Source organism: Carlito syrichta, unplaced genomic scaffold (genome assembly GCF_000164805.1).
Source record: "Carlito syrichta isolate Samal-C Ts95f unplaced genomic scaffold, Tarsius_syrichta-2.0.1 Scaffold314605, whole genome shotgun sequence".
In the NCBI taxonomy this organism is placed as follows: Eukaryota; Metazoa; Chordata; class Mammalia; order Primates; family Tarsiidae; genus Carlito; species Carlito syrichta.
Genome location: NW_007258701.1, coordinates 277,677 through 296,284, shown reverse-complemented (window position 1 = coordinate 296,284; position 18,608 = coordinate 277,677). Strand labels below are relative to the sequence as shown.

Sequence of the window (18,608 nt, the reverse complement as noted above, 5' to 3'; positions counted from 1 at the left end):
AGCCCAGCAGGTCAAGGCTGCAGTAGCTGTGAGTGTGCCACTGCACTCCAGCCTGGGCTACAGAGTGAGACTCTAACTCAAAAATAAAATAAAATAATTTCATTATGACATTCATCAGTTGCTATTTATTTACTTATTTACTTACGTATCTACTTATTTTATTTATTTTTTGAGTTGGAGTCTCACTCTGTTGCCCAGGCAGGAGTGCAGTGGCACACTTACAACCACCACAGCCTCGACCAACAATCCTCTTGCCTCGGCCTCTCAAAGTGCTGAGCCACCATGCCCAACTGTTCTATTTTTAAATGAATGCTTGTTCTATGCCAGGAGCATTACATACAACTTCTCTAAGCACAAGCTCTGCCAGTCTCTTAGGGTAATTCTCACTTTCTGAATAAGGACAACTGAGGCTTAGTGAGGTCAGTTGACTTGCCCAAGGTTGCACAGACATGCAGTGGTAGAACTAGAATTCAAATCCATATCTTGCCTGATTCTAAAACTGCTTTTTCAACTGGGCCATAATTATTTTTCACCTATAAAATATAAACAATGGCTTTTGCCACTCTGGTGACTGTAAGGATTAAATGAAGTCTAAGAGCCTCTCTTTTGGACCCAAGGTCTCGCTTTGTCACCTAGACTGGAGTGCAGTGACACGATCATGGCTCACTGCAGCCTTGACCTCCAGGGCTCAGGTGATCCTTCTGCTTCAGCCTCCCAAGTAGCTGGGTCTACAGGCTTGCACCACCACATCCAATTAAATTTCTTGGAGAGAAGAGGTCTCACTATGTTACCCAGGCTGGTCTCCAACTCCTGGCCTCAAGCAATCCTCCTGCCTCAGCCTCCCCAAGTGCTGAGATTACAGGTGTGAGCCACCATGCCCGGCCGAGGCCTCTATGCTAGCTGTAGCTCAGTTCAGCTTCCTTTTTCCCCAGGGTCATTACCTAAACACAAGCCTTTCATTTTCTTACTAAGGAGACTGGTGAACCTCTTAATCTCTGGGAGACGATGTTACCTTAAGTCCACAGGAGGGGACTGAACGTGTGAAATTGAAATCAGAACTGCCAGTTTCCCTTCCCACGCCCAAGCTCGCTGAAGCTTTCATCCTCTGGGCCTTTTCTGCATCTCTGATCTCCCTGCCACCCCATGATGAATGGGATATATAAGCCTTTTCTCCCTTTCCCAGGGTCAGCGAATTTCAGGGAGAGAGAGACCTTATGGTTAGCCAGCTATTGTGAAGTCAGTTTCTCCCTGCCCCCAACAAATGGTGTGATGTGGGTAGAAGAGGGGCCTTGGCAAAGTGGGTGCATACATCATCCTTCCTATTGGCTTGCCTGGCAACAAGCAGGCCTGGGGCACTGTCTACCCTCCTGCATAATGTATGAGCCCATGGTAGGAACAGAACACCACCAGCAGCAAGTCTGACCACTGCAGGCCATGGACGTGTCCAGATGCCTTGCCAAGGCTGACGTCTCTGTTGGCAGGGTCTGAAGAGAAAGAGGGAGTGTGTGTCACCTGAGGCCTTTTCTGGGGCTGCTGAGGGAACTGGCCTCGTCTTGGTCCTCGGGATTCTGTCAGACCAGAGACAGCCCAAGAAGGCAATCAGATCCTGCCTTAGAATCAACAATGGGGACAGCTGGATTCCTGTTTTCTGGGCTTGAAACCCCTCTGAGAGGGCTGGGGGTGGCAAAGGGAGTGATTGGGACCTTCTCATTGTGGTTGAAGGTGGGAAGGGAGATTTGGGACCCAAGGCCACAGACTCTGGCAGTTTCTGTGGCTGCCTCATGGTGTGGGAAATTCACAGAGGCAGTGACTGTGAGGTACATCGGGGTGGAGAACATGGTCGAAAACAGGCAAACGGGGGCATTGCTTTTAGGGAAAATGCCAGGATGCAGCAACTGTAAGAAAGTCTGAAGGCCCACAGGAAGGTGTTCCATTGTGAGTATGCATGTGGGCATGTGTACAAGCACGTGGGTATAGAATCAAAAAGGTTAAGAATGAAATGGGAGGGTCTGAGTACCTTGATAGCCAAGGGAACTAGGACATCTGAGTAATAACAACAATGCTTCATTGTGGACAGAGTTAGATTTATTTATCTATCTTTGAATCGGGGTCTTACTCTGTCACCCAGGTTATAGTGCCGTGGCACGCTCACAGTTCACCGCAACCTCAACCTGCTGGGCTCAGGCGATCCTTCTGTCTCAATCTTCTAATTATCTAAGATTATAGACATGCACCACCACCCCCGCCATATTTGTTGATTTATTGTAGGGACGAGGTCTCCCCATGTTGCCCAGGCTGGTCTCAAACTCCTGGGCTCAGGCAATCCTCCTGCCAGGCCACCCCAAGTGATTACAGGCATGAGCCACTGTGCCAGACCTTGAGTTAAATTCATTTCCTTCATAGAAACAGTGAGTGTTCCTCTGGGGCCCCCAAGGCTAGGCTAAGTGCTAGAGTTTAGGATACAGAGATGAATTAGAGCAGGCCCCAGGCACTCACAGTCTAGTGTGGGAGCCAGACACCGAAGCAGGGAATTCAAATACCTTGTGATAAGTGCTAGAACAAAGTGTCTATATGGTGCTGTGGGAACTTAGAGCCCAAGCAGCTGCCTCCTCCTGAAGTGGACGGGAAGACCTCACCGAGGCAATCTGAGTACATGGGGCGGGGGACGACGACAGGGGAACAGTGTTCCAGGCAGAGGGAACAGCATCTGCAAAGCTGTGGAAGTGTGAGACCCTATGCACTGGCTCAGGAAACTTCAACGGATCCTGTGTGAGTCCTTGAAAGAACTAATGGGGCACAAAATCTTACTTTGTTTAAATATTTATCATCTGATCCTCCTCCTCCAGTAGAATGTCAGCAAATTCCTGTCTTTGAATTTGGCTTATTCTCTGCTAGAGCTCCAGAGCCTAAGGAGTGCTTGGCGCCCCCGGGAGATGTTGTGAATTAATAAATGGAAGATGGACAGGACTCAGAGGGGATGGTGCTGACAGCCTGCTAAGGCATTTGGGCCTCACCGTGGGGTCAACTGGGAAGCCCCTGGAGGTTTTAAAGTAGAAAGGGAGCAAGATCTGAGTGGACGGTGGGAAATCACTTTGGCAGTGATGAGAAGGTTGTGAAACGGAGTAAAGATGGAGGAGTGGGGTCAGGTGGAAAAAATATTGACAATTCCATCCGTTAACAAGCAGATGAGGAAATAGACTGAGCGACACTCCGTGACTTGGCGGGAGTCAAACCACAAGTTGCGGGTGTAACCCAGGAGTGAAGTTCAAGCCTCCCTGTGTAGCGCCCCAGGACCCAGTGTTTCCTCCGACATCCCGGGTCTGATGAGGATCCGGCCCGGGCCGGTGGCGGCGGAAATTCGCTCTTTCGGTTCAGTCTCGGCGGGAAAGCCCCCGAGGACCGCAGGCAGGGAGACCGCGCGGGAGAAGCGCGGAGGGAAGAAGGAGTTTGGGTCTCGGCGGCCGCCGTAGGAGCGGCGCCCCGGTCCCCATGGCAACAGCGAGACGCGGCGGAAGGTTTCTGGGCGGAGCTGGCGCCGCGGCCGATTGGACCTGGCGCCGCGCGGAATCTGTGAATTGCCGGCGGCCGCGAGGGTGCAGGTGACGGCGATGGGTCGAGGGAGGGATCCCGGGGTGTGGGGACAGCGGAGGGGTGTGGTTTGGGCCAGGCCGGGGCCTGCGAGGAAGAAGCCGCCCTCGAATCCCCGGACCGCTTGACTCCTCCCATCGGCAGAACCAGAGAGAAACTGAGGCCTTCGCCGGCCCTCCGGTTCCCCAGACGGGAAGTGGAAGGAGGAGAGTGGGCACCCGCTTCTAACGGTCCCTCAGCCTCTGAGGCCCAGAACCTTCTCTTCCTCTGCAGCTCCCGGACTGGCTGGCGCTGCCCTGTCCCATGGATGTGAGTTCAAGCCCCTTTCCCTCCCTGGCGCCTCCGCCCCCCACCCGCGCCCTGTCCTCACCCTGACTTCCAGCCCGGACTGGGGAGGGGGCTTTCGACCCAAAGTAGACCCTTCCAGCTCAGGACCAGAGTCGTGAGAAAGAGAGTGCCAGGGATGGACTTCTCACCGGAAGGCACATTTCTGGTGTTGCTAGCAAGATCAGGAGGAGTTTACCAAGTACTCAAGGAAAAGCATTTCAGACAGAGGAAACAGCATGGACAGAGGTCTGGGAGTGAGAGACAGCATGTGACATTTGGGGAAACTGCTGGGACTTCAGTGTGGCTGAGTTGTAGAGGGGTAGGTAGGGCTAGATTGGGGGCTTTGTTGCTGGGATACGAAGTGTGCGTTGAGTCGTTGGGAGCCGTTGATGGATTGTAAGGGAGGGAGAAATACACAAAGACAGTGTGGAAAGGGGCAAAATTGCAGTTTGGAAGGCAGTTCGGGGCCAGTGGTGTGGCGGCCTGAGGGATGCTAAAGCCATGGCAATGGAGTCAGAGACCAGGGATCTGTTTGGAGAGGCTTTCTGAAAGGAAGCTCAGTAAGTCTCAGAAGACTCGAGAATGACCAAGGTGATGGTGCTGAAATAGGGATAACAAGAAAAAAGGCAGGTTTGGGGACAAGATAGTGAGTCAGGGTGTATGACTCCCCGCCATCTGGTGGTTGTTCCTCCCCCAGCCACCTCTGTGTCCCTCTTGGTATTCCTGTGTCCCTGCAGCTCCTCCCCACCTTCTTGTCGCCCCTTCCTCCTGTGCTCGTCCAGGCCTCCTCTAGCCCGTGGAATCCAACCCCGGCTCCTGTCAGCAGCCCACCCCTGCTGCTCCCCATCCCCACCATCGTCTTCATTGCTGTGGGCATCTATTTGTTGCTGCTGGGCCTAGTGCTGCTGACTAGGCACTGCCTGCTGGTGAGGGGCCTGGTTGGGGATAAAGGGTGGGCTCTGGGGAAGGGGAACCCAGTTAACCTGCCCCTTCATCTGCAGGCTCTTACCTTGAGACACCTTTGTCATTTAGTCCCTGCATCTATCCCTTTTGTGGGACCAGGAGTTCCCTCGTCTCCTGTCCTCAGCCGAACCTTTCCCTGCTCCCTTGGAAAAGCCGAGTCTTGGCTGTCACTACCTGCTGCCTGGCCCAGACGCTGAGCCTTGCCGTCTCCTAGGCCCAGGGCTACTGCACAGACTGCAGTGCCCCCTGCAGGAAGCAAGGTGCCTCTGGGCCCCAAGACTGTTGCTGGACCTGTGCAGAAGCCTGCGACTTCCCCTTGCCTAGCCCAGCCCACTACCTGGATGCCTGCTGCCCCCAGCCCTCCGAAGCTGTGAGTTCTATTCCTAACCCCCCACCCCACTGAGCCCTGATCTAGGTACACTCTGTGCATCTATTTTTTTGTTCAACTGAGGCCCTGCTCTATGCCAGGCATGGTTCCGGGTACTGAGTCACATGGAGTCAGGCAAAACATCTTATTTGATAAGTTCTGATTAAATCTACTTAATGAAAAGAAAACAGGGGCAGCAGACAGCAGACACTCTCATTGCTGTCCTGCCTGGTTTGCCCTTCACAACATATCTTTCCTGTAATAAATCTACCTTTCTTAATTCATAAAAAAAAAAAGACAAAGTAAAGAAAGGAAAGGAAAATAGGGTGCCAGCCAGAGAAAGGTGATGTAACATGTAGGGCACATCATTGGCACTTTCAAAGAAAAAAGCTCAAAGGCTCCTTTTGTTTGCTGAGTGAATACTGTGTTCTACATACAGTGCCAGTGTAGTTATTTATTTATTTATTTTGAGTCGGAGTCTCACCCTGTCACTCAGGCTAGAGTGCAGTGGCATGCTCATGGCCGCAGCCTCGACCTGCTGGGCTCAGACGATCCTTCTACCTCAGCCTTCCAGGTAGCTGGAACTACAGGTGTGTGCCACCACACCCGGCTAATTTTTCAACAAGAGATGAGGTCTTGCTAAGTTGCCCAGGTTGGTCTTGAACCCATGAGCTCAGGCAATCCTCTCACCTCAGCCTCCCAAAGTGCTAAGATTATAGGCGTGAGCCACCACGCCTGGCCAGTGCCAGTTTATTGACATGGTTATTTCCCCCAACAATCCTGAGAGCTGGGTATTTTGAGGGGAGGGAAGAGACAGGGTGTCACTCTGTTGCCCAGGCAGGAGTGCAGTGGCATGATCACGGGCTCACCACAGCCTTGACCTCCTGGCTTCAAGTGATCCGCCTGCCTCAGCCTCCCAAGTAGCTGGGACTACAGGTGTGCACCATCATGCCTGGCTAATTTTTCATTTTTTGCAGAGATGAGGTCTTACTTTTGTTTCCCAAGTTGTCTCTGACTCCTGGCCTCCAGCAATCCCTCTACCTTAGCCTCCCAAAGTGCTGGAATTACAGGCATGAGCCACTGTGCCCTGCTTGAGCTGGGTATTTTTTTTAAACCTCTATTTTCTTCTGATTACAAAAAGCATTATTTAAAAAATTTGCATATAGAAGTACATAGAAAGTACAAATCACTTTACAAACCATTTCTTTAGCCCCAAATCTTATGTCCTTCATATACTAATATACAGAACTATCACTGTTTTCTTCTGTCATTTGGCAAAATAGGGTTATACCACACAGACTATTCATCACAACTACTTGCCCTTTTTTTTTTTTGAGTTGGAGTCTCACTCTGTTGCCCAGACTGAAGTGCAGTGGCACGCTCCCAGCCACCGCAGCCTCTACCTGCTGGGCTCCAGCAATCCTTCCACCTCGGCCTTCCAAGTAGCTGGAACTACAGGCGCACGCTACCACGCTCGGCTAATTTTTTGATTTATTGTAGAGATGAGGTCTCGCCAAGTTGCCCGGGTGGGTCTCGAACCCACGGGCTCACGCAATCCACTCACTTGGGCCTCCCAAAGCGCGGGATTACAGGCTGAGCCACCGAGCCCAGCCCTACTTGCTCTTTTTAACTTGACATCATACCTTGACCACCTAGCCATGCCTATACATATAGACAAGTAAGTATTAGTATCCTCCTTTTGCTGGGGAGTAAACTGGCTTAGGGAAGTTTACTCACTTCTCTATTGTTACATAGGAGAACCTTGCATAGCAAATTTCTCCATGGTGTTAGTTGAAACTGAATCCTCAGAGAAGTCTGGCTTGCAGAAGGCAGGCCATTTTTGCATTTGTGGGTTTAAAGATATTAAATGTAATCGACTACCTTCCCAAGGAATGATTATTTTGGGCTCAGAAATTTAGACAGCAAAGCACTTATCCTCGGAGTGGTGACTTTCCCTAGGACGGAAGGGGAGGATAAAAGACCAGTCCCAGCAAATTCATAAGTTGGGCTGTGATTGGCACAAATCCCTGGCAGATGTTTTCAGTTTTGAAATCAATTGTGGGGCAAGGAGCTGTCTTCTTTCAAATAATCCGATTCTGGTTTCCCAGGGGTAGCCAGGAAGAGGGTCATGGGGTTGGGGTGGAGGGGGCAAAGAGGAAAAAGGAGGAGACCTTGGTTACTGAAAACTCATGTCTTATAAGAGATGCTCAATTGCAAAATGATTTCTGGGCCTGCGTCCTGGGGATGCCACCTCTGCCCCTTCTGTCCACTCAAAGTGAATAGTCAGGGACCCATCTTCTCCTCCTTGGGAGAGAGGAAGGGATGAGATGTGCTGTAAGGAAGGAGTGGTCCTCCCACCTTCCCTGCCCCCACCAGGGCTGCAGGCACTTCTGAACCTGGAGGCTTTTGGGCCTGATCCTCTCAGGATTCTGCTAGAGCCAGGAAGGGATTTAGAATGGCAGAGGGCGGGGCAGGTTCATTCTGTCCTTGAGCTGTCTTTTTACAAAGTACATTTAAGTCCCTCTGTTCTTCAGTTTCCTTGTAATAATAATAACAGCCAGGAAGGTTACAAAGCTCTTGCCCATTTTATAGTTGTAGGCACTGAGGCCTACAGAGGCTAGAGTGACTTGCCCGAGGTTAAATGGCTAGACCAGCCAGAACACAAACCCAGGCTTCTCTTCCTTTCTAGGGGAGAAACCTGCCTGCTCTGTTTTTTTCACAGGCATGTGGCGAGGATCTCATTCATTCATTCATTCATTCATTCACTCACCAAAGATTTATAGAGTCACTGTTGAAGCGCTGTGCTGGGCTCAGCAGAAACAAGGTAGACCTGGAGGTCCTGGCCCTCTGAGGGCTTCCATTCTGGTGACAGAGAGAAATAAACAGGCCATTATAAGAGGGTGAGAAACGATGTGGTACAGTAAGATGGCTGATTCTCAGCCTTTGTGTGATTAGAAGCAGGTATGGTCCAGGTGCAGTGGCTCACGCCTATAATCCCAGCTCTTTGGAAGGTCAAGGTGAGAGAATTGCCTGAGCCCTCTGGTTTGAGACTAGTCTGGGCAACTTGGCGAGACCTCATCTCTACAATAAATCAAAAAGTTAGCCAGGCATGGTGGTGCACACCTGTAGTTCCAGCTACTTGGAAGGCTGAGGGGGAAGGGTCACCTGAGCCCAGCAGGTCGAGGCTGTGATGGCCATGAGTGCGCTACTGCACTCCAGCCTAGGTGACAGATCCAACTCAAAAAAAAAAAAAGATAGATAAAAATAGAACTGTGATGACAAGAACAGCTCTGCCTCACTGAGTGTGCACTGTGTATCAGGCATCGTGCTTAGTTCTTTCCACTGATTTTTCCATTTCCACAGTGGCCCCATGAAACAGGTGCTATTTTTGCTTCTGAGATGTGGAAACTGAGGCTCAAAACATGAATTAGCCAAACTGAAATTCAAACCCAGGCCTTACTAACTGCAGGGCTTGAGTTCTAACCAGTAAAGATGATGACTGTTCCTCACAAAAGTCACAGAAAAAAACAAATCCAAGTGAAAAACTCTCCTAAGAGCCTAGAGAAGCACAAGGGTTAAGAGTCTTGTGGAGTCCTTCTTTAATGTACTTAAACAGCAGATTCCTTCCAGAAGCCACATGGCTGCTTGTAAGAGTTGGGAAATCCATTAGCTAGTTATTAATGACTAGATCTAAACCCTTCCAGTGGACAGGGCCAAGAAATGCTTTTAATACCCTCTTTTCTGAGGTAAGGGCAGCGGATCCTCTCTCAGCCACCAGTTTTGTGCACAGAATAATGGTGTGGTCCTCCAAAACCCACAGAGCCCATTTCATCCCCAGACTGGGACTCCCTAGAGACATCCCAAACCACACCCTCGTCAAATGCAAGAAAACCACTTCTTTCCCCCTTCTACCATGACACTTCCAGCCTCCCCCTAAGAGCAATCCTGTTGGCAGTGACAGAGCCCAATTCAGACCTCTCTACCTGTAGATGGCAGATCCCCTCCCCTCACTGAAGCCCCTAGTGATACCTGATCTCACCGGTCATCTGATACTGCACCCCGAAACCTCAGCTGTTGGAAAGGTCATTCCCCTATTCCTGGCTTGGCTCGGTTTCTGATTGAACTATACAACTGTGACTGTCACTACCTCTGCCTCTGGCCTCAAGGAGCCGGTCTTCTGTCACACAGCCATCCTGGGCGTGTCCCACTCCAGCCACTTGACCTGACTCCAGTCCCTGCCTGAGACAGTTGCTGGTCATCCCTGCCCAGGCCAGGGAAGCACTGGGTTGGAGGGGGGTGGGTTCGCTAAGGACATGCTGTTCCTTCTCCCCAAGAGACAGATCTCTGTCCCCCCCAGAAGCTGAGAAGCCCTTCTCTTTCTTCCTTGCCTAAAGAGGGACAAATGATAAGTTAGACTGATCCAGTCATTCAACACAATCTGTATATCAGATACCTGCCGAGCATGAGTCCCCATGCTAGCTCAGTGGAGAATATGAAATGTACTGTCCCTGCTCTTGCAGACCCAGAAAGAAGCTGCTGTTCTTGGCCCCAAGAGGTAGTAGGGTTGAGGGCGATCACAGGACTGGGATCCACCCCCTAGTTGTATTCTTGTGGGGAAGTCACTCTCCTCTCAACGTCTGTTTCCTCTTTTGTAAAGAGACCCTCTGCTCAGGGTTCTGATCATTAAAAGAGATATAACTTCCTAAAACATTTTTAAAAATGTAATGGGCTGGGCACAGTAGCTCACGCGTGTAACTTTGGGAGGCTAAGGCGAGAGGATTGCCTGAGTCCAGGTATCCAGGACCAGCCTGGACAACTTGGCGAGACCTTATCTCTACAATAAAGAAATGAAAAAATTAGCCTGGGCGTACTGGCTCGCACCTATAGTTCCAGCTACTTGGAGACTGAGGTCAAGGCTGCGGTGGCTGTGAGCATGCCACTGCACTCCAGCCTGGGTAACAGAGACTCCTACTCAAAAGGAAAAAAAGAAGGAAATTGCCATTTTCAAAGAAAATCAGACATATTTTTTTAGTCATTTATGAACACAATATGTGCCTTGCACAGAGTAGGTGTTCAAAAATGGTGAATGAGATGTAGTTTGTTCTCACACCAGGAAGAAGTCCAGAAGACCTACAAGCTGGTTTCATGATGGACAGAAAATGTGTGTGCTTTCTCTATCTATTGACTCTCAATTGCATAGGCCACAAGGATGTAGCAGAGCCATCTTTGAGCTGGAAACTGGGATACTCAAATCCTAGCATGGGACCCAGGGCCAGTTGCTCTCTGGTCCTCAGCCTTCTCAACCATAAAATGGGAAGGAGAGAACCCCTAAATAATCACTTCCAGCTCCTGAACTCAGTTGTTCAGAACATTGCCTCATTGCTGATTTCTCAACAATACAGAGAATTGATTTGTTCCCAAGAATGGTAAATGGTACCCTCTGTTCCACTGGGCAAATGTGACTTTCCAGGTCTCTCTGTCCCCTTCTCTACTTAGAAGGAAGCAGACTGGCTTTGGTCTCACCTCCCTCATTCCTCTCTCCTCCCTCAGGACTGGGCCCCTCGCTGTCCTCGCTGCTGCCCACTCTGCGACTGTGCCTGTGCGTGCAAACTTCCCGACTGCCAGAGCCTCAACTGTCTCTGCTTTCAGATCAAGCTCCGATGAGGACCCAGGGTCCCTGCCCTTTGGGGAGCGGCCAGCCCCCAGGGCCCACATGCCCTCCTCCCTAAGAGGCCTCAGGACAGCTTTCTCCAGGACACTGGAACCACAAATGGCCTACCCAGCTTATAGGCCTGGGAACCTGAACCCTGAGCAGTGGAGTGGGTCTGGCTCCCTGCAAGACGGGACTCTTGGTCTACTGGATTGGACAGCAGGTCCTTTGGAGGGCCAGAAGAGAGAGGGGCTAGTGCTCTGGCAGGTGCCCCTGCCCTCCTTTCCCTCCCCAAGTAAACTATCATAGTTGAAAGTAGGGGGAGGGGTTGGGTGCCGTGGCTTGCACCTATAATTTCAGCACTTTGGGAGGCTGAGATGAGAGGATTGCTTAAGCCCAGGAGTTCAAGATCAGCCTGGGCAACATAGCAAGACCTTGTCTCTGCAAAAAAATCAAAAATAATAATGGGAAAAAAAGAAAGTGAAGGGGGCACTGCTCATCACAGCATTATAGGAAGAGCTTGGCCTGGAGCATCAGGCTATATAGGGGTCCCCTAACTACACCTCGTCCATGGACTCTTGGTTATTTTTGGAGGTGAGTGTAGTGCCTGTATCTGCTCTCCCTCTAAAAAAATGGGCTCCAGAGAACCACAACAGCCACCATCAGGGCCCAGAGACAGGGGAGGAGGGGGATTAGAGAAAGAAGCCAACAGAAAGGAGGTAGGAAGGGCCGTGAGATCTGAGTCCCCTTACGCCTTTCCCTCCCACAGATCCCTGGCCAAAGATTTCCTTCTCTTGACAACCAAGGGCCTGTGTCTGGATTTCCAAGGAAGAAATTTCCTCTGAAGTACTGGTGAGTGGGCAAGGGGCCCCTCCTCCCCCTCAATAGAGTAGGCCCAAGGCTTCCTCCCCCATAGCCCATGCGGGCCCCACACTGGCATGAATGTCAGGGGCTTCAGGTTTCCCTAAATATAGGTCCCTGCCAGGGGATCCGTGGCGGGGAAAGGGCAGGGGTCACCGGAGAAGGTCGGGGACGCCGGGGCAGGGGAGGGTAGGAAGTGCCTTATAACCCAGCCCGGGTACGCCTGGCTCACTCGCTGCTGACCAGGCTCTGCCGGCTCCTTCAGCCTCGCCGCAGGTGGGCCGCTAGTAGGACCGAGATTGGGTGGGGCTGGGCCGAAGGAGTCCGGATGGGGAGGAGAGACTTGGACGGCAGGAAAGGGGGGCTCGAAGTGTATCTGAGAGGCGGATCACTTCGGACGGATTTTATTTTGGAGAAGTCAGGTCCAAGGAAGACGTTTCAAAAGCAGGGACTTTGTCTCTGCATCCCCAGACTTGCTGGGCCGAGCAGCATTCGGTCAATTTCCGCGTTGTCTGGTTTTCGGTGGCTGCCCGGGAAGGAGAGCGCGTGCGCATGTGCGGGCAAGGCTGGTCTTCCCGGCCTGAGACGCCCGACACTCTGACCTGGGACGCAATGGGGTGGGGCTTGGCCTAGGCTCAGTGCCCTGCCTCGTTGTGCTTTCCTCCGACTCCTCTTACGCCTGGGCTGGCGAGGGAGGGATCGGCTCCGCGCCCTGCGTAGTCCAGCCCGCGGGCGAGGCGGGCAGACGCCCGACCTCTCGATTCGGTCGCCGCGTGACACGCTGCAGCCACGCGGGCGGGAAGCTGGGGCTGCCCCGGGCTGCCGGGCTGGGGCCTGGGAGGGACAACCGAGCCTTCATCCTGTCTGACTTTTCCACCCGCTTTCCCCCCACTTCCCCATCCCCACACCCTCGGGTGCCAGCATTGCAGCTGAGTCACGGCGCCCCAGAGCGCGCAGGCGGGGGAAAACGCGAGAGCGCGGGGAGGGCCCTGGCGACCCGCGGGATGTGGCCCGAGTCACGTCCGAGGGGGGCGGGGAAGGGATCATGTTCTCCCCGCCCTGTCCCCTCCCCAGCGCGGCTTCTGGGCTTCGCCTCTCTCGGGGCGGCCCCTTGCAAGTTCCGCGTCCTGCAATTGGACGCCTCCCGCTCCCTGCAAAGGAGAAAACCCGGCGGAGGGCGGAGCGATGCCTTTAAAAGGCCGGGCACCGCCTCTCTCCTGCCCGCCCCCCGCGCCGCCCCCTCCGGAGCTGGGTCGTCTGCGTTCCTCTTGGAACGCGCGGCCGAACAGGGACCTGGTGACGATTCCCGCGTTCGCTCCCTAGTCCATCGCCAGCCCGCCGCCCTCCGCCGCCGCACCCCGCAAACCCTCCCCTCTCCTGTGCCAGGTGAGCGTCCTCCGCGCGTGCGGGGGCCAGGGGCCGTGCAGGCAGATCTGGGGGGCAGTGGCGGGTCGGGCGTCCGCGCGGAGCCTTCCCCCTCGTCCCAGCATCTCCGCACCCCCCCACTCACGCTCCCAGCCCCGGCGTTCTCCGGCTTGAGCTCCCTCGGTTTGCTGCGCAACGCAGCGGCTCCGCGGCGCTGAGTCATGGCGGGGGAGGAAGCGGGCTGAGATGGAGGGCCATTCCCCCTCCCCTTTTCTTGCGGGCACCCCTGGTGCAAAGGAGTAGGGTCCCTTAGCCTTGGAAGGGATCCCTGGAGGCAGCTAGGGGTGGGGGCCAGCCCATAGACTGTCCCGGGATTCTCGCAAGCGGGAGGTTCCTGCCCTGGGAGAAGGGCGCCCCTGGCGTGGAGGGGAGACCCACTGGCAGTGTCCGATGCCCGATTCACACTTTCCCTGTCTTTCCTTATCGGGTGACCTTGATTCTGAGCCCGGAACAGCTGCAACCGTGCGAACCGACAGGAGCATTTTTCGGGGGGAAGGGGTGGGGCGCTTGCCTCTGCCGGCATTCTATCCCTGCAAGAGCAGTGACAACGGCAAACCTCACCGCTTCTCCCTGCCTCAGGCTAGGGCTTGCTCTGCTGCCCTTCCCTGTGCTTCTGATTGCCTTCCTTCCTTTTTCCTAATACCCTTTTCCTACCACCCCCTCCCTACTTTGGGGTAGAAGCCTGACCTTGGGATGTCCTTGAAGCATTGGAGCCTGGGCCAGCCCGGGGAACTTGGGTGGATTGGAAGGACCACCCCAATGGCAGTCATAAGATCTGGGTTCTAATCTCAGTTCTGGCTCCTGGGTTGCTGTGTGGCTTGACGCACAATCTTTCCCCTTTTTTGGCCCTTTCAGATGAGGGTGTTGGGCCTTCTGCCCTATTCACAGCCTTTACAATCTAAAATACTCCGGTTCGGTTTTGTTTCTAGGCAAGGTGACCCCATGGCAAGGCGCAAGCCAGAAGGGTCCAGCTTCAACATGACCCGTCTGTCCATGGCTGTGGCCTTTTCCTTTCCCCCAGTTGCCACTGGGCAACTCCACCCTCAGCTGGGCAACACCCAGCACCAGACAGAGTTAGGAAAGGTACAGGAGGCAGGCCTGTATAAGGAAGCTGGGGACAGGAAGTGCCCAGGCCCTGCTGGGTGTGGGGCAGGGGAGGTAGGGAATGTTTGTCCTGACCTCCATGTGAGGGGCCCTGTTCACTGGGAGACCATGGGAAGGCCAGCTAACCAGTCCTCCCCCCCGTCTGTATCATCTACCCAGGAACTTGCTACCACCAGCACCATGCCCTACCAATATCCAGCACTGACCCCGGAGCAGAAGAAGGAGCTCTCTGATATCGCTCACCGAATTGTGGCCCCGGGCAAGGGCATCCTGGCTGCAGATGAGTCCACTGGTGCGGACAGGAAACAGAATGGGAGGAGGGACTTGGGTTTGGAGAGATGGACTGATCCCCTTATTCTCATGTGACACTCCCCTCCAGGGAGCATTGCCAAGCGCCTCCAGTCCATTGGCACTGAGAACACTGAGGAGAACCGGCGCTTCTACCGCCAGCTGCTGTTGACAGCCGATGACCGTGTGAATCCCTGCATTGGGGGTGTCATCCTCTTCCATGAGACACTCTACCAGAAGGCGGATGATGGGCGTCCCTTTCCCCAAGTCATCAAATCCAAGGGCGGTGTTGTGGGCATCAAGGTGAGGAGGCAGGGCTTCAGGATGTGAGATTTGAGATGGATCTAGGGAAAAGAAATCCGGATTAGTAAGGCAACGAATACTGGATTGGAAGCCTAGGGACTTAGATGGAGTCTGCCTCAGGCTTATGGTACTGACCTGGCATTTTTATTTTTTGAGTTGGAGTCTCACTTCCTCGCCCAGGCTGGAGTGCAGTGGCACACTGATGGCCACCACAGCCTCAACCTGCTGGGCTCAGGTGATCCTTCTGCCTCAGCCTTCCAAGTAGCTAGAACTACAGATGCATGCCACCATACCCAGCTAATTTTTGTGATTTATTGTAGAGATGAAGTCTCACCAAGTTGCCCAGGCTGGTCTCAAACCCTCAGGCTCCCAAAGTGCTGAACCACCGCACCCAGTCAACTTGGCATTTTTAATTCTCACAATTTTCTTTCTTTCTTTCTTTATTTTTTTAGTGGGAATTTCTGTTGCCCAGGCTGGAGTGCAGTGGCAAGCTCACAGCTACCGCAGCCTCTACCTACTGGGCTCAGGAGATCCTTCTGCCTCAGCCTCCTGAGTAGCTGGAATTACAGGTGTGTGCCACCACCTCCAGCTCATTTATTTATTTATTTATTTTATTATTTATTTTTTGAGTCGGAGTCTTTCACCCAGGCTGGAGTGCAGTGGCACACTCACGGCCACTGCAGCCTTGACCTGCTGGGCTCAGGTGATCCTTCCGCCTCAGCCTTTTAAGTAGCTGGAACTATAGTCATGTGCCATCATGCCTGGCTAATTTTTCTTGATTTATTGTAGAGATGACATCTTGCCAAGTTACCCATACTGGTCTGGAACTCGTGGGCTCAGGTAGTCCTCTCACCTCAGCCTCCCAAAGTGTTGGGATTATGGGTGTGAGCCACCGCACCTGGCCTTGTTTCATTTTAGAGACAGAGTCTCTCCAAGTTGTCCAGACTGGTCTCGACCCCCTGGGCTCAGGCTGTCCTTTCACGTCTACCTCCCAAAGTGCTGGAATTACAGGCATGAGCCCTGCTGTATCTAGCAATCCTCACAATTCTAACAACATGATATTATTCCCACTTCACAGATGAAAAAATTAGACGCTCAAGGAAGTGAAGTGTTAGCTCACAGAGTCAGTAAGTGGCAGAGCCCTGGTCTTCGGACACCTAATTCAGTTAACATTCATGTTGTCAGATAATATCCTGACATATCCTGCCTTATAGGATTAGATGACGTAACCAGTGGGAATATTTGCAAACCCTGAGATGCCTCTTTAAGAGATTAAGTAAGTTTGGGGGAAGACTGGAGCTAGAGAAGAGGACAGGGCACCAGAAATCATTTCCCATCTTATGTTGTTGTCTCCCACCCCAATAGGTAGATAAGGGTGTGGTACCCCTGGCAGGAACAAATGGCGAGACTACCACCCAAGGTGAGAACTGTTTGACTCTTCTCCTACCAGCCCAACCTGCCCAAGTTGGTGCCTCTCTTGCATGCCAGGGGTGAACAGATCCTACGTTTCCCTTCTGCACCATACTCTGACATCTCCTTCTCTTAGGGCTGGATGGGCTGTCTGAACGCTGTGCCCAGTACAAGAAGGACGGAGCTGACTTTGCCAAGTGGCGTTGTGTGCTGAAGATTGGGGAACACACTCCCTCATCCCTTGCTATCATGGAAAATGCCAATGTTCTGGCCCGTTATGCCAGCATCTGCCAGCAGGTGGGCCTGCAGGGCCCCAATAGGCTGCCTCCCACTTCATTTGGTTCCAGTAACACTAGCTTGTCACCCATCTGCCAAGATGCCTCCCTCCCCCAAAGCAGCTGTTCCTGATACTCACTAAGCATCAGCCTTGGTCCGTGGAGGGTGCTCAAGGGCTCTGTGAGGCAAAGGGGCAGAATAGGGACTGTATGGGTGGATCTGTCCCCTGTAACCTGCTGGAGGCTTTGAAGCTGAGTCCCTGTCATTGTGGAGGGAGATAAGATCTTGGCTAGTGCCTGTGGCTGGGACTGCAGGTTAGAAGCCCTCACGCTACCCTGTGCCTCACCCCACAGAATGGTATTGTGCCCATCGTGGAGCCTGAGATCCTCCCTGATGGGGACCATGACTTGAAGCGCTGTCAGTACGTAACTGAGAAGGTAGGTGCCTGCCTCCCTGGCCAGTGTAGTGGGCTGGGCAGCTAGGCCAGCGGCCCTGGGGCTCATTCCTTCAGGTGCCTCTACTCTACCCCACTTTGTTCCTGCGCTGCTCTAGGTGCTGGCTGCTGTCTACAAGGCTCTGAGTGACCACCACATCTACCTAGAAGGCACCTTGCTGAAGCCTAATATGGTAACCCCAGGCCATGCCTGCACCCAGAAGTTTTCTCATGAGGAGATTGCCATGGCAACTGTCACAGCGCTGCGCCGCACAGTGCCCCCCGCTGTCACTGGTGAGGCCTTCACCCTCATCTTGACCTCTGGGCAGTAGACTGTACCCACACTTTTATGCCTATTTGGGTTGATTTCCAGGGCAGCTAGGGGCTGCTACCAGTCCCCTGGGTCCTTGACCAGCATCTTGCCCCTTGTTCTCCAGGGATCACCTTCCTTTCTGGAGGTCAGAGTGAAGAGGAGGCATCCATCAACCTCAATGCCATCAACAAGTGCCCCCTGTTGAAGCCGTGGGCACTGACCTTCTCTTACGGCCGAGCCCTGCAGGCCTCTGCCTTGAAGGCTTGGGGTGGGAAGAAGGAGAACCTGAAGGCTGCCCAGGAGGAATATGTCAAGCGAGCCCTGGTAAGGATGGGGCAGAAGGCGGGCAGGGTGTCTGGGTGGATGGGACTCTGAGACGAGGTCTCACTCTGGCTCCTCTCCCCTCTTAGGCCAACAGCCTCGCCTGTCAAGGAAAATACGCCCCAAGTGGTCAGGCCGGGGCTGCAGCCAGTGAGTCCCTCTTCGTCTCTAACCACGCCTACTAAGCAGAGATGTTCTAAGGCTGCCCCCTCAACAACACTCCAGGCCCCCGCCCCCTCCCACATACTTGAAGAGGGGGCTTCATCTGGGGCTCCAGGCTATCTTGCCCATCACTCTTGGCTCCCTCGTGACATTGGTGTGTGGTGTTGTCTGTGTATGCTAATTCCATCACCCTTTCCAGCCCACTGCCAATAAACAACTATTTAAGGGGGAGTCTGTTGTCTATGTCTTGTGGTGTCTAGGGCAGGGGAGGACCTGGGGAGGTGACAGAACCCAGAAGAAGGAGTCCTTGTTTTATGTTTCTCCTTTCTCAGCAGGAAAGAGATGAAGCTCTGTTTTATATTTGCCCAGAGTTTTCAAAAAGGCAGAGAGCTTGTGAAATTGTCTTCTAGCCACTACAGACTCTGCCCCTTCCTCTAGCAGCATCTGATAGGGCTCACAGTTAGGGAGTGTGGGTGTAACTACTTACATCTTAGGAGGCTACAGCTTAAGCCTCACTTTTAGGCCCAGAATTCAAGGATGCAAAAACAGTCACTGATAAAAACTAACCTTTCCTGAGGGCCATGAGCCGGGCCGCATAATAGGCATTCTATGTGAGTGGGTGCTATTATTCCCAATTCATGCCTAAGGCTCTTTTACCCAAAATTGCACAGTTTCTTGGTGCAAATAAGATCATTGGTGCATATCTTCTTAATCTACATTATTGAGTTTTCTGTTTTCCCATCTTAATAGGAGTTGCGATTAGAAATGGCTTCTTGGCCTCCTTTGGATGATGGAATCCCATAAAAAATCTTGAGTT

The 18,608-nt window shown here is 52.9% G+C and overlaps 2 protein-coding genes across 6 annotated transcripts; both read left to right on the top strand.

Annotated features, from left to right (window-relative positions):
* Positions 1-3,762: 3,762 nt before the first annotated feature.
* On the top strand, positions 3,763-10,923 carry LOC110596830 (keratin-associated protein 10-10-like). Its single transcript, XM_021719376.1, has 4 exons — positions 3,763-3,897; positions 4,698-4,841; positions 5,093-5,248; positions 10,796-10,923. The coding sequence occupies exons 1-4, from the start codon at positions 3,892-3,894 to the stop codon at positions 10,907-10,909; spliced, it is 420 nt and encodes a 139-aa protein (XP_021575051.1). The 5' UTR covers positions 3,763-3,891; the 3' UTR covers positions 10,910-10,923.
* A 479-nt stretch (positions 10,924-11,402) lies between these two features.
* Positions 11,403-18,022, top strand: ALDOA (aldolase, fructose-bisphosphate A). Of its 5 annotated transcripts, XM_021719363.1 has the most exons (12): positions 11,448-11,489; positions 11,665-11,747; positions 13,091-13,142; positions 14,445-14,577; positions 14,665-14,876; positions 16,242-16,296; positions 16,423-16,583; positions 16,916-16,999; positions 17,115-17,289; positions 17,433-17,632; positions 17,719-17,825; positions 17,902-18,022. In XM_021719363.1, exons 1-11 carry the CDS (start codon positions 11,466-11,468, stop codon positions 17,812-17,814), a joined length of 1,275 nt encoding a protein of 424 aa, XP_021575038.1. In that variant the 5' UTR covers positions 11,448-11,465; the 3' UTR covers positions 17,815-17,825; positions 17,902-18,022. The 5 variants fall into 5 exon arrangements, with proteins under 5 accessions (XP_021575040.1, XP_021575038.1, XP_008069846.1 ...); XM_021719365.1 differs by lacking the exon at positions 13,091-13,142 and having other exon boundaries at positions 11,403-11,489; positions 17,719-18,022; XM_021719364.1 differs by lacking the exons at positions 11,448-11,489; positions 11,665-11,747 and adding an exon at positions 14,111-14,264 and having other exon boundaries at positions 12,889-13,142; positions 17,719-18,022.
* The last annotated feature ends 586 nt before the right edge of the window (positions 18,023-18,608 follow it).

What these genes read in the sequence shown, in the direction of transcription:
- LOC110596830 (XM_021719376.1), top strand. An exon ending in TGACTAGGCACTGCCTGCTG is followed by an intron (nt 4,842 to 5,092) that starts GTGAGGGGCCTG and finishes GCCGTCTCCTAG; the next exon opens with GCCCAGGGCTACTGCACAGA. An exon ending in GCCCCCAGCCCTCCGAAGCT is followed by an intron (nt 5,249 to 10,795) that starts GTGAGTTCTATT and finishes CTCCTCCCTCAG; the next exon opens with GACTGGGCCCCTCGCTGTCC.
- ALDOA (XM_021719363.1), top strand. Translation starts at nt 11,466, where the DNA reads ATGGACTCTTGGTTATTTTTGGAG. An exon ending in GTCAGTACGTAACTGAGAAG is followed by an intron (nt 17,000 to 17,114) that starts GTAGGTGCCTGC and finishes GCGCTGCTCTAG; the next exon opens with GTGCTGGCTGCTGTCTACAA. An exon ending in AGTGCCCCCCGCTGTCACTG is followed by an intron (nt 17,290 to 17,432) that starts GTGAGGCCTTCA and finishes CTTGTTCTCCAG; the next exon opens with GGATCACCTTCCTTTCTGGA.